The sequence below is a fragment of the Muscardinus avellanarius genome (genome assembly GCF_963383645.1).
Source record: "Muscardinus avellanarius genome assembly, chromosome: 3".
NCBI classification, from domain to species: Eukaryota; Metazoa; Chordata; class Mammalia; order Rodentia; family Gliridae; genus Muscardinus; species Muscardinus avellanarius.
In genome coordinates, this window is record NC_137788.1 from 61168654 (window position 1) to 61183839 (window position 15186).

Below are 15186 nucleotides of genomic sequence, written 5' to 3' on the forward strand. Positions count from 1 at the left end.
ATCCGGGAAGTGCTGGTGTCCCAATTCTGACTAAACAAGTTTAGTATGCCACCTCACCTCACAGAACATCACATGGGAGAGATTCAAGCTGAAAGAAAGTGAATATTAACAAAGCCTGAATGATAGACTTCACCTAAGAACTTCTTTCACCTACGAAGTGCAGCACTGATTTTCTTTTAATCACCAAGCAAAGCCTCATGCAGACATCTGAGCCCCAAGTACACATTTATGGGAGGGCCAACTAGTTAACATGTCACATGGCATTATCTGAAACTTTCTATGTCTCTGAAATATGTGAAAAAAATTTCTGAGTTTCCTTAAATGTGAGAACACATTTTAAAGGAGGTGAGTGCCTAATAGCAGATGATGTTCCTTAGGAAAAATAACCTCAATTTTTTTAAAACCTAAAGTATATTTTTAAAGCTTTACCAAACTAACCCTAAGTTACATGGTTGAATTTTAAAATCTGTATTTTCATTATTCGAATTGATTTATATTTTATTAACACCTGATTTCCATGCTGTTGTCTGGGCAACATCTTGAATCTCTCATTAACTTTTATATTATTTGTGCACTTTTTCCATCTTGACTACTAACAGCTCTCACTCTTAGTGTCTATCTACTTAAGTAATTATGTATGCATTCTATTAATAAATCTAGATTGTGTGGTGTTCTCTATCCCCTCCTTCCTACATTTTCTAAGCATGGTTTTCTAAACCATTATTTCTGGAAACTTACTAGAACTGTACGTAAGCATTTGCCAACAAGGCCTGTCAGAACGTTATGGAGAACACAATATAGATCCCCAAATCCATAATAACGACCTTATTTTTAAGGCTTTGGCTTTTAAAAAATGGTTCTAAATGGTTGGCTAGTGCCATCTAACAACCAAAGAAACATTTTTTTGTTACTTCTTAAACTTGTGAATTCCTAGGGGAAAAAAGTACGCCAAATCTAAAACAAAGAAAGAAATAAACCTCCAGAACACTTGAGTTCCTTTTTTACATATGCCATATATTAAATCTAGAACCAGTGGATGATGCATTCTATATTGAACCCCTGATTTATTTTTATAAGTTATTGAATTGTCAAAAACTATAACTAATTATAAATCTATATTCAAAGGAATCAAGAAAAAAGAGAACACTTAATATACTCTGGTATGTGTGTCAATTAAAACATAAAATATAGTAAATGCAAACAATTATTTAGAAGCCCTGTTTGTGTGTTATGTGGGTAGGTTTGTTTATAATCAGAGTAGGCTCATTATACTTTAGAGTGTCTTTCTCTCTATGTTTATTTATATTTGGTTTATTTATATTTTGGGAAAATGACATTTTCCCAAAATCTCAATCTACTTGGCTTCAACTAATTTGAATATTTCCAATGCCATTGGCTATTGGACAAATTAGAGCACAAACAAACTTCTAAATAAGTCATCATGGAAATATGATGAATGGAATATATTGAAATCCAATTCTTAATTAATCCTAAACCTCTCTGGTTCATTACATGTACATTAAATTTAGCACCACTTTACCTTTACTTGATCTGAAAAGGAACCACTGACCTACCTATTCTATCAACTTCCAAATGGACTAGAGTATAATGCCCTACTTATAGCGTGTATAGTGAGTGTAGTGTGAATGCTGCTTTGTGTGAAGAAGTTGTGACCCTTTAGCTTCACATGATATTGGTACTGTTTTATTACATGGCTTTAAAACTAATTTTAATGACAACTGTTTTAAATGCATTACCCAGAGTGAAAAAAAATAAGAGTAGAAAATGATAAAGTGAAAGTATTGCTACAGTGCTCCTCTTTCTCCCAGAAAATGGAGATTCCTTCTCCCACAGGATCTCTCCTGCCAAGCCCCCTGGGAAAGGGGCCAGCGTGGGATTACTCTCCAACCTGCCAGACTGTCTGGCGATTGCTGCACACCATGGGCCAGGTGTGATCAGCAGATCCAAGATATGCCCGTCCCCCAGAATGACCCCCAGCTGGCATGGGGTTGTATAAGTGGCCTCCAGCAGGAGAGGAGCATGTGCACTCCATTGCCAGTGGCAGCACAGTCCACCACTCTTCCCTCTCTAAGTGGCAGACAGGTAGGCCTAGGTGCTTGGGGTAGGAGACTCCCCTCTGTAGAGGCAATCTTGGAACAGTGGTTTATGGGGTATGTCCTGCATGATGTGGGGTAAGAAATGTTGGTCATATAGAACTTTCCAGTCTCCAATGTTGGATTCCAATTGGATGTTTTGCTTATTGGCATTGGCAGTAGGGTGGGGAGAAGCTGAGCCAGAGGGGAGGGGGCTCCAATGCAAGGTGACTATTAGTGGGTTTTCTGGCATGATTTTTCAGTTGGGTGCTTCATTTTTATTTACATGTTTTATTTTTAAGGATTTTTTTCTGTAAAGTGTGGGAATACCAATAGTGGGCAGAATGTGGATGACACTACTGATACAGTCTCCACTGTGCTCCCTACACATATGCACGTTCTTTCATAAAATCAATTTTAAAGGAGACCAAGTAACCAAAACATGATACTTAAAATAGCATGAGTTTAAATTGAGATTTGCTGAGAGTGGACTTTGAGCACATAGATAGACATCTGTTGAAAAGCATCAATTTCCTTTAATTTTGAATACACAGATGATATAAATTCCTATAAGAGAAGACTGGGTCATGAGTTGTGGCAAGGAGGGCTTTCTTATCTCAGTAGGTCGGGTGTTTGAGAGGATAGTGGGAGGGAAAATATGTCTTAATCAAAAATAGAAGAACATTAGGTTTCCTGGAAACTTTACCATCCACATGTAATGGACTAGATTCTTATTCCATGTCTTATATTCTTTCTACAATATAAGACAAGCTGAGAATGCATTTTCTTGACTAAAACTGCTGTTTCCATTCTTTATAAATCACTCCATTTAATTCCTAGAATAAGGTAATATTTATAATCAGCGATCAAATCACTATCATTTCTCTTACTGGAATTTGCAATCTAATTAGAATTTAATTCATATATGAAATATATTATATTATCTGGATAATATAATATATGAGAAACAGCTCTGTATTGATATATTATTTCTCTGTGCCCAAACTATCAATATGAATTCTTTCTTCATTGCTAAATTTTTGGGGGTCTCCAACATCTTGCAGCTGCTATTTGCATTTACTGCACTTTATTTAGATTTGATACGCATAGAATGTTGTGAAACATTTTTATTTTCCAATGTTAAAATAAAATAATATTTTAATAAAAATATTGCATTATAAGAAAATATGTTACATGAGCAAATACTTTATAGTGAGTGCTAAAATGCAACACTTCTATAAGATAAAATAAATTCTCCTGCCTATGTGTATAAGAAAGGAATTTTAATTCTTTTCTATGCCATATTAGGATAAGGAAATTATTCTAGTCTATATACTTGAGAATTACTAAACTACTCACACTCAAAATGGTGTGGGTTTCAATTGAGATTTGCTAAATGGACTTTATTATGACAGTGTTTATGATAATATTTATAATTTCTGAAGTATTACATGCATGAATCAAAAAGCAGGAATGCAAAGCAATATGTGAAAGGGCATAAATATGCTTATAAAGAGCTTAAAAACAATATAGGACTATAGATACTATCATTTCATTTTAAAATAAATTATAAATAATTCCTTTATTTTTAAAAGATCAAAATTATCTTATTCAACTCAGTAAAATTCAATTTTAGACTTACAATAATTCTTCCACAAGATTACACAATTATGTGCTGCACCTAACCATGGACTATCTCTAAACTAAGGAACACTAGTATAGAATAAACTTTGGAGTCAGGAAGACCTGAGCTTGCATAGGACTTTAGAAAAGTTACTTATATGGCCCAAGCCCGAGGTTTTTTTTCTGTAAAGTGGTAACAGCTTCAGTAATGGGCTATGAAATTTAAATGAAATATAATTATTAATCAATGATTCATTCTATAATAATTAATCATTTATTATTTAGTATGTAAACCATAATTTATAATTAAACCTATAAAATCAATAACAAATAGTATTTTATATTAATAATTAATAATAAATTACATATCCCTATAAAACATTTAGTATGGTATCTGGCACATGGCAGATACCTTACAAATGAAAACTCTTGCTACATACAATATGAATTTAAAAATCCAGGCAATTATAGTTATGATGGGTATTATGATTAGATGTAGTATAGAGTCTAGATTATCAAAGAAATCCAGATTTTAAAAATACCTAAGAAAGCCAAGTGTGGTGGTGCATGTTTGTAATCCCAATACTTGGGAGGCTGAGACAGGAAGGCTGAAGGTTCGCTGTCAGCCTCAGCTACTTAGTGAGGCTCTCCACAACTTAGTGAGAGCCTGTATCAAAATGAAAAATAAAAAAAATAGGGCTGGGGGTGTAACCTGAATGTAGAATTCTTCTGGGTTCAATCCTCAATACTGCAAAAACAAAAAACCTAAGTAAAAACCAATATTAGAAGTAATGTCTTAAGCCAGGCGTGGTGGCTCACGCTTGTAATCCCTGCACTTGGGAGGCTGAGACAGGAGGATCACACAGGTTCGAAGCCAGCCTCAGCTACTTAGTGAGGCTCTCAGCAACTTAGTGAGACCCTGTTTCCAAATAAAATATAAAATGGGTCTGGGAGTATAGCCCGGAGGTAGAAAGCCCCTGGGTTCCACCCCCAGCACCACCAAAAAAAAAAAAAAAAAAGAAGAAGAAGAAGTAATGTCTTGCCGGGCATGGTGGTACACACTTGTAATCCCAGCATTTGGGAGGCTAAGACCAGAAGATCGTGGTTCTCAGACAGCCTCAGCTACTTAGTGAGGCCCTTTGCAACTCAGTGAGACCCTATTTCAAAAATAAAAAGACTAAAATACAAGGTACAAGGTACAAGGCCCCTGAGTTCCATCCCCAGTACCACAAAAACAAAACAAAAAAGTCTAATCTATGCACAGAACTTACATATTTTCAGGAGACCTTCACAGTTGTCTCATTTTAGCTCTAAATTAACCCCAAAATGTGGGAAAGATATCATCATTCCCACTTTACATGCATAGAGTAATAAGCCAGTTAATGTCTGACAACTAGCTGGGGTAAATCTGTGGCTTCAGTTTATGCTTCCTGACTCTAAGTCTACTGAGTTCTGCAAACACTAGTAAATGAGAAGCAAGGGGCTTCTTTTCTAGGTGAAACAAATCGAGTTTTATGAAACCTAAAGTCTTCAAATACATATATATATATATATGATTATATATATGATACCATGTAAGTATATAAATAGTGCCACTCACAAGGCTTTGGAAGAGATGTGTATAAGTGGTAGACCATAAAGCTTATTAATCTTTATTTGCTTCATGGCAAATCTGTTTTTAGATTTAAATATTTAATGGAAATAAAGTACCCAAACATATTTAAGTGATGTGACCAAAATTTCACAAATAACCTGTATATCAACTAACCAGAAAATATTAGTAGCATGGCCATTATTAAATAGGCATCTAATCGTCTTGGATGGCACTTGACATTTACAAAAGTAGTTCAATTCAGTATTTATTTCAATAAAGGAAGAACACTTCACATTTGTTCATCTTTAATTTAATTTGTGTTCATTTATTGTTGAAGGTTTTTATGTTGCATAGACTTTTAGTTTAGTGCCCTACTTTATTTTTCATTCAAATACCACTGGTTATTAAAAATGAAAAGATATTCTTGTCACAATAGTCACGCCATTCTACAATTTACTTTTTTGAAAACTGCAGGGGTTTTTTTTTACTCTTAGCCCTTTGATGTCAAGTACTTTTAAACAAGTTCAACAATATGATATTAATATTAAATTTAATTCATAACTAATGTTCCTAATACCAATTTAAACATAAGATCCATGATGCATGTATCCCAATGCACCTTGTCTAGCATGAATATCATAATTTCTATGTTTATTTAAGAATGCAGTACAAATTTAAAGCCCTGAGATGTATTAATATTGTACTCTAACAACTTAAACTGTTTTTTTTTCTGTGAAGTCTTACTTTGTCTTGTGTTATTTCTCTATGTAATTCATTTCATTCTTATTTATTTGGGACTGTAAAAAAGATTAAGCTACATTTAAATAACACTTATCCTAGCAAAATTAACTGGTTTTCATCAGCCTTCCAAAAACGTGTTGGAAAAAATTTATATTTTTAATATTGAAAGGAATGTTGTAAATCATCTACTGAATTCCAATTCTAATATTTGATTAGGAAAATGAGCCACAAGGAAGACAGGATACTAAGATGAATAAAACAGTTGGTGGATTTGCTAAAACTGCAGATGAGCAAAAGTGTTTGAATTTGTATCCATGATCCTCAGATCTAGTCCACCATCATAGTTCTGACATCCCATGACTTACCTGGGTTTATGGGGGCAGGTATGCGTGTGCCCCTCTCCCTCCTTTTCCTATTTCCATTCTCTGTTCCTCCTTCAGCTCCTCTTCAACCTCCTCTCCTCTGACCCCCACCCTCACACACACACACACCTTCCAAATGCACATACTCACCACCATCATTACAGACCATTCCATTGGGCAAAGTTGATTCTACTCAGATTCCAGGCCAATCTGTCTTGACCTCTTATTTTTCCACTACTCCCTCTCAGTCAGCACAAACAATTTCAACTTATTCTAATTTAAACATGATAAGTATTCTAAGGGTAATATAGTCAATATGGAATAAATTCAATACCAGTAACAATCATTAAATACATATTTCTAAAAGTCAGATTGATACCCAAAAAATGAATTCGAAAGTGGAAATAAATACCTAGATAAATACACGCCAAAATTTATGCATTCACCTAAAAAATAGTCTCCATTTTTTTATTTCTCCTTATTTTAATATTACTTGAGAAGTATATTACTTTGTTAGGGTGAAGACTAAATATAAAAGCCACCCAAAACATTTTTGTAACTATTAATAAGAATCAGCTATACTACTTTTTGACATAACATGCTAATTACATAATTTTAGCTAGTATATATTTGAGTAGCAGTTACTGTCAGCTCTTCATTTTTCAATACACAGTTGTACTTATAAATATTTTAGAATCCCTTCCTATTACCTTTATTGATACTCCAAAAATATTCTTGATATCAAAATTATTATCAATAAGTAAAGAAGGGAATAGTCGCTAAAGTATGGCAGTAGCTAATAACTAGAATAAATCTTCCAGAGATTGTTAGTCAATTCAGTATTTGCCCTGCTGCCATTTCAGCCATCCAAAGAAAAGATCTATCTGGGTGTGGTAACGCACACCTGTAATTTCAGTACTTGGGAGAATGAGACAAGAGAATTGCAGGTTCATGGCCAAACTCAGCAACTTAGCAAGGTCCTCTGCAATTTAGTGAGACCTAATTTCAAAATTAAAACATAAAATAAAATAGAACTGAGAGTATAGCTCAGAAGTAAAATGCCTCTGGATTCAATCCCCATTGGCATAAAAAAGGAATAAGTCTAAAAATAGAATATAATGCAAAGATTGATTATCATCTAGAGGAGTGGGAAGGGCTGGGGAGAAGCCCCTTGAGGCAGAAGGTGAGAAGAACAGCACCTGTTCTCCGCCATAGCAGTTTCAGTTTTCTCCAAAAGCTCAACACTCACTGTATTGCATTTGGTTATACTACTGCACATAAAATGGAGTCACTTTGTGAGCATGCTTGCTGAAGTTATTTTTATGTTAAATTTCTTTTCACGAACCTCTAGGTTGAAATAAACCTAAAACGATACCCAACTCCTTACCCAGAGGATTTAAAGAATATGGTAAAATCTGTTCAAAATCTGGTGGGTAAGCCAAGCCATGGAGTGCGTGTTGAGAATTCAAATCCAACTGCTAACACGGAGCAAACTGTGAAAGAAAAATTTGAACACAAGTGGCCGGTAGCTCCAAAGGAGATTACAGTGGAGGTATTTGAAGGTTATTGGTAATTGCCAGTGTGGTTTGGATTTTTTGGAATTCTAAGTGATATGTTTTCTTTTTTAAACTGAATAGACCTTCCCTCAATACATGCAATATATACATTTTTCCTAAAATACAAAAAATCTCTTTACTCTTTCAGATTACGAGGGTCGCATTTAATAAATCACAGATAATTAATACCCTCGTGACCTAAAATCATTAATACAGCTCCAAAAGTTCCAATACACACAGATTGAGCAGTTTCTCACCTAGCTAGGCCTACCCAGCAGGTGCATTCTATCAAGGTTATTATTTCAGCTACCTCAAACTTTTATTCCATTAATCATTAGGAAAAACTAACTGAATAATTTTTATTTGGCAAATTTCAGTAAATTTCCTTATAAAGTTTAGAGCAAATTTTTTAAATGTTTTTGTGCTTGAGTTACCACCTTTCTAGAAAATACTACTATTAACAACTGAAATGTTGGCTTATGTGATCTAGTCATGCAAAGTTGGATACCTATACTGTAAAATGAGTTAGAAATTCATCCTATTGATTCATGTGGTCTGAAAAGAATTCAACTACATTTCTACCACCTCTATCTACTCCCTCATCAACTCTTCAGCTGATTTAGTTACATCTTTTTATCTTCATGAGAAACATAATTGGTATGAGTATGTCTAAAAATTCATATGACTTCTCAAAAATCTAGCTTGATGAAACTCTTTTACAAATCTGCATTTCAAAGCATCAATTTTTTGCATTTATTAAACACCAACTGTTTATGTAGCACTGTGCTAAACACTGTGAGAGAAGAGAAATATAAAATGTGTCCATAGTCCTCAAGTAATTTCAAGTCTAGCCAGATAAACTGAACACATAGAAAGCAATAAGAGAAGGTACTATGCAAAATATGATCACATGATTGGTTATGTCATGCATAATTAATTCTTAGCTTTAATATGCCAAATTATATATTAATGATGGGGTGATTCTTTTATAGGGAAAAGGAGAGGAGAGCATTCCAGGTAAAGGGAGAATCTTACGTAGTGTGCATAAATCTCAGCAAAGGTAACTGCCTGATGTGGAAGAGAATATAGATGGATACATAAGGAAGAAAAATGTATAAATGTACTTTTATTTGTGTATTATAATCACACATCATAATGTTCAGGGTGATAGGGAGAAAAATTCTTAGATGTTCATTTTCATTAGATTTGCTTATAAAATAAGTATCATTTTATGTTCTCTTTTCTAAAATATCACACATATGCTACAGCAAAGTAATAGACCTTTATTTTATCTCAAAGATATTATAAGAATATAAAAAGGAATAAAACCAATAGCTAGAAAATATATGGTAAATATGCACATATACACTTTTTAAATATCATGCAATTAGAGTTTAACATCAAAGTAGCTGAGTAGTTTCTTAAATCTATTAGCTGAGTAAGTTTACTACAAAAAGAAGAATATCCTAAAGTTGCTTAATATGGGATGAAGGTGAGGCAGGGAGAAGATGGCTTTGCGAATTTAATAACTGTGTGGTTATTATTATAGAGATAATAAATCTTTAAAGCAGAGATAAAGATCTTTCGAAATGTTCCACAGGTGCCCCAAGCCTAACAAAGCCAAAATTAAATGCTTTCTTCCCAAACTTGCTCCTGCTCCTGTACTTCTGATCTTGATCTTAACTGATACCATTATCTGCTAGTTCTTTTAAGCTAGAAATTTTTGAGGAGTACTGATTTCTTTTTCCTTCCTTCTCTCCACTCCCTTTCCAAAATAGTAGCCAAAGCACATCTATTTTTATCGAAATTTATCTACTTCCACCCTGAGCTCTGTCCTGCATTACTGTAAACACCATAGATTCCTTGAATTACCTGTCCCCCACCTCCTCATAGCCCTGCCAGTGGTGTTTCTAAAAATAACACAGATTTAATCATCTCCTTACCCTCCTTAAAAACACTAGAGTGTTCTTTATTTCTAGCAGAAAATCTAAGCTTCTTAATTGGCTAGAGTAGCCTCTTCAAATCAAGCTGAAGCAAAAGTTCAAGGTTAAGCTTTATATTTATCTGTGTCATTTGCCCAGCTCTTTTTTGATTTTCTTCTTCTACTTCTGATTTTCCCCTTAAAAACAAACTTTATGTGGTAATTTCAATAGTTTATCTAAACTTGAGATTCTAGATCTTTTCCTTACTTTTTAGATTCCCTGAATCAAGGAGAAGCTGTTTCTTTCTGTAGCATCCTGCCGTCTCAAATCAAATATAGCCAAATTAAGGGGTCACATTCTAGTTTGTTTTTCAGTGTCCAGATTTAATATAGACGAATCAAGCACACAACTAATCACATATTCTAATCACTTATTTTTTGTTTTGCGCATGTATGCCAATTTTGAGTCATCATCATTTAGTTCATACTGCCAAGAATGTAGAAGAGGGTGTTATACACTGCATAATTTATTTATTCATGTGATTAGAAATAGAAAACTAATATAGAAAAATAAGAAGGTAGAATAGGCAGACCCAAAGTAAAAACGGAAAGAAGAAAGGTAGATTATAAATGCAGCTCTTTTAAGATGGGCCCATATATCTTCTATATCCAGTTCATTCTGTCAAATTGTTTTGTTCTGAATTATACACTATGTCTTCATTTTTGGAGTGATCATTTTCCAAGAGCGAGATTCTGTTCTCCATGTGATCTAATCTCTTGTTTATAGTTTTATTGATGCCTCCTTCATGTCAATGATTGCATCCTTTGTTTCTTTCAGGCTCTCAATTCTTTTCAGAAATCTTGTATCATTACTACTGTTAAATTTCTGATTTGTCCTTCTAGTGATCTCTGCAATTCTATGTTGTCTGGTTCTGTTATTGTGGTGTTGTGGGAGCTCATGGCTTCTTTGTTATTCCTCCTCATGATTTCAGAAGTTTGTTGCTTTCGATAGATTTCTCTGTCCATAGGTGTCAGCTGGTATATACAAGGGCAAGTTGTGTTGTATTCAACAGTGAAGGTTAAGTGAGGAGGAAAGTGATGAAGTTGTAAATGCAAGAATAGGGTAAAGTTGCAGCTGAGCAAGGGCAAAAGGAAAAGTAAATCAGCATTCATTGTTCTCTTTTTTACTTGCCAATTCTATGCCAAGAGTGCCATCATGTGTTTTGCTAGGCAAAAAAAAAAAAAAAAAAAATAGTACCAGGAGACCCATAAGAACAAGGAGAACAGGCTGATAGAAGGTTCCCCTTTCCTCTCATTTTCTTTTATAATGCCTTCTAGAGACTGCATTTGGATTTTTCCCAAGATCTTTATATGATTAATATTTCCCCATTATCCAGGTCCTAACTTGGAGGTGATCTTATCAGAAAAGCTTTCCTGACCACCCCTCATCAGTCAGACCCCTCTAATTTTCCCTATCATATCACCTTATTTATTGACATTAAATATAATGAAAAGGATGATGGTCATTTTATTGATTGACTTTAGGTTGTGGTTTTCAGGAAGACAGGGACCATTTCTATCTTGTCCATCATCATATAAACAGATGGTCCCTGACTTATGATGATTTCTCTTGGGACCTTTTAACTTTCTGATGGTGCCAAAGTGGTATGAATTCAGTAAAAACCATACTTCACATTCATTTTTGAGCTTTGATCTTTTCCTGGGCTAGTTAAATTTGTGGTCAGATAGTTTCTTGCAACACAAGGCAGTAACAGCCACAGATCACAAGGGTAAATAACTGGTTCTCTAAAGTGTTCTGTGTAGCTAAGCCATGATGATTGGCTAGTTAGCATGTTAAGTGCATTGTGACTTAATAATATTTTCAACTTACTGGGATAGAACCCTGCTGTAAATGGAGGAGCATCTGTAGTCCCAGTGTCTAGCATGGTGCCTAGTACAATGTAGGAGCACAGTAAATATTTGTTGAATAACTTAATGATTAGAGCCTAGTATAATAAACCTGTTAAAAAATCTGTCATCGTTTAGTTGGTTCAAGTCAAAGACAATCTCTGAGTTTTTTTCTAAGTTAATGATGTATTGATTGTTGGCTGTGTTATCTCTCCACACAACTGAAGGGTTGGACTATGTCATCTTTTTGTCTTATTGTATTAAAATTTTCCTTTTAAATATTTAACAAGTATTAGTCATACACTTGTTTTTTATAGGAAATATTCAACACAAACTACCCCTACTCACAAAAGAATCCTATAAGTTAGAATTTAAACAACAGTTTAAGAAATGGTTGTGTTTCTCTGCAAAACCCAAAGACCCGAGCTTGTAATTATGGGGTCCTTGGCAATATGAAAAAGAAATTATATGAAGAGTTTCTGTATGTTTATTACACCAGCCAATTATTTGTTAGGCAGACTTTGAGGGAAAAAGACATGTATACATATGTATACTGGTTTAGCAAAATATTTTTAATTGTGTTAATGTTTCATATTAACAAGATACTGAGAAATTAAACAACTGAAATTCTTTGAACTTGAATTAACATAAAGTTTAAGGAAAAAAAGACATAAAGATACCTGCTGTGCATAAGTTTCTATCACTGCTTATGGGTGTAGACAAGGCATTTTTATATCTAGAAGAAAATAAGAATTTAATATTTTGCCTTCTAATGTTCTCCCACTATCTGGTTAACTAGGAATGATGATTGAATTAGAAAAGTTTACATTTATGGGGTTTTTACATGTTCTTCTGTCATTATGAAGCTATGTTCTTCTATACTGTAGTTCATTACACTCAATGAATGCATATAGAATGAAGACTTAGACGACTAGACTGGTCATGAGAAAACTAGAAACCTTAGGAAAAAAGGCATGTTAGAAGTAAATCAACTGAGAAAATAATCATCGGGAAACAGTAGGAATTAATAGGAAAAGGAAAAGGAAAAGCTAGACTTATAGGACACAGCAGCACATGCATATGGTAAAGGATGAAAAAAATCTTGTTGGTCCATGATATAACTTTTCCCTTAGAACTCTCAGAAAGTTTACCCATTATAACTCTTATATGTGTGTATATTATGTGTATGTATGGATCCTACTGCTCATTTAGGGCTTACAATTCATTCCTGTGTTAAAATGAGTTATCCTTCATCTTTCCCCAGTTGCAAATTCCCAAAGGGCCACGTTTTGTCTTTCTTCGAAACCTCCACAGTTCTTTGCACAGTCCCAGCCATATAAAACAGCATTCAAAAATATATCTGATAAATAAATAGACACTTAAATTAGAAAAAAAGTTTAGTGCTCAACTCAGAGATACATATGATTCATTTTTCCAAATGCCCTGCATTCAATTAAATTCTAGAACTACATCTTTGAATCTGAGCCAAATAAAGATATTGCCATCTTGGTTAACCATTGTTTAAATGTTTACTTTCCTTGTCCTGTATTATTATATCTCTCAGGATTCTTTTGTTCATCCAGCTAATGAAATGAGGATTGGGGAACTTCACCCTTCATTAGCTGAGACCCCTCTGTACCCACCCAAACTTGTTCTGCTAGGGAAGGACAAAAAAGGTAACATTGTGAAGCCAATGTGGAAATATGATGCAATGCATGTGCATGAAGCCCCAGTTGTACATTATGATATACCATAGTCTATGAAAATATTTTATAAATATGAATCACTCACATTAATCAGTATGAAATCTGCTTTTCATACTTACTTTTCTGTGTTTGTCATTGTTGATGTTCATAGCATTATAACGTATCTCCCCTTTAAATTTCAGAATCAACTGATGAGTCTGAAGTTGACAAAACTCACTGTCTGAATAACAGTGTTTCCTCAGGCACTTACTCAGACTACTCGCCTTCCCAGGCTTCCTCAGGATCCTCTAACACCCGGGTTAAAGTGGGGTCCTTGCAGACAACAGCTAAAGATGCAGTTCATAATTCTTTGTGGGGTAACAGGTGTGTTTAGAATTTCCACTTTTCTCTTCCCAAATGCTTATTTTCAGCAACTTTTTTGGTTTTTTTTTTGTTATAAATGAAAGCTTCTTAATGTTGACATTGTATTCAGCACATGAGTGGCCTAGAAGACAGAAGGGGCAGGTAAGCCAATGGAGTTCACCTGGGACTTGCAAGAGCAAATGAACCCATCTCACAGGGTGAGGCCATTGATGAAGTGGGTGGTGGCAGGCAATGAAAAAGGATGCCATGCAGGACTTAAAACTTTAGAAGTCATAAATTGTGGGACAGTTCACCATCCAAAATGGTGTGAATAGATTAAAATAAGATGCATGTAAAACACTTGTGTGCCTGGCACAAAGTAAATATTCAATCATCTATCATCTCTGTCATCTGATCATCACCACCCAAAGTTGGAATGTATGTAAAAATAATCATTCTAAAATGCCTCCTACTCTACATTATTCCCATTTTACAAATAAAAGAGCAAAAGCCCACTGTACAACAAAATAACTCTGAAAGATAGTATTTGCTTTGTTTGAATTCCCCTATTCTGTGATGTGTTGTATTTTGCATTACAAATAGAAAATTAAAAATTGTCATATGATATAGGCATTCATAACTTTGACTCATATTTACTGATAGAATTACCCTTCTTGGCAATGTATTCTGTAGTAATTCATGAATAATTGTTTCTATAAATCAGTGGCCATGATAAAAAAATCTTAGCTCTTTAAGTTGATAAATTCATATTTTTTATGTGAGCTCAAATTATTTTGGGTACTTTTGGAAGATGCTTTCTAAATGTACCTTTTCAACTAGCAGAAGCACATAAAACCCTTTCCCTCACTAATAAAAGTTATGATGTTCAAAAGAAAGATATCCTATTCAGTATTATGAGTGTGCAAATTGTTTTGAATAAATTTTGAAAAATTAGCATATGCTAGAGATGGTCACTGGAATAATTTTCAGTCTGAAAAAAAGATAACTAAATGTGCCATCAACAAAGGCAGCTAGTGCCTTGAAAATCTGGCATTATTTGAAGACAATCTGGATTCATTAGATATACTAAGCATTGTTAAAAAAAAATAGTATTCTCAAGCAATAGTTTGGAAATGTTCTGGCTTAAAATCTCCAGGGATGAGTACTAAATATCACATGATTATAATTATTAGTCATGTTTGAAGATATATATCTCACTCATTCATTCCATTGGCAAATGTGTCATTAATATCTACTCTGTGCCAGGCCCTAGTCAGAGCCTGAGGAAAAGAATGATCCCTGCCCTTCTGAATTTGCATTCTATCAAAGGACATGAGATA

The 15186-nt window shown here is 34.2% G+C and overlaps 1 protein-coding gene across 3 annotated transcripts in view; it reads left to right on the top strand.

Moving 5' to 3' along the window:
* The window catches only part of LRRC7 (leucine rich repeat containing 7), a gene marked incomplete at both ends in the record, with an annotated part of 413422 nt that overhangs the window by 318249 nt on the left and 79987 nt on the right, over window positions 1-15186 (top strand). For 2 of the 3 annotated variants that reach the window (XM_080692757.1, XM_080692758.1), the window contains 4 exons: window positions 1855-2103; window positions 7765-7965; window positions 13363-13474; window positions 13687-13867. In XM_080692757.1, the coding sequence (XP_080548883.1) occupies window positions 1855-2103; window positions 7765-7965; window positions 13363-13474; window positions 13687-13867 (743 nt within the window). The remainder of the gene's footprint in view (window positions 1-1854; window positions 2104-7764; window positions 7966-13362; window positions 13475-13686; window positions 13868-15186) is intronic. The other variant, XM_080692759.1, reaches the window with a different exon arrangement.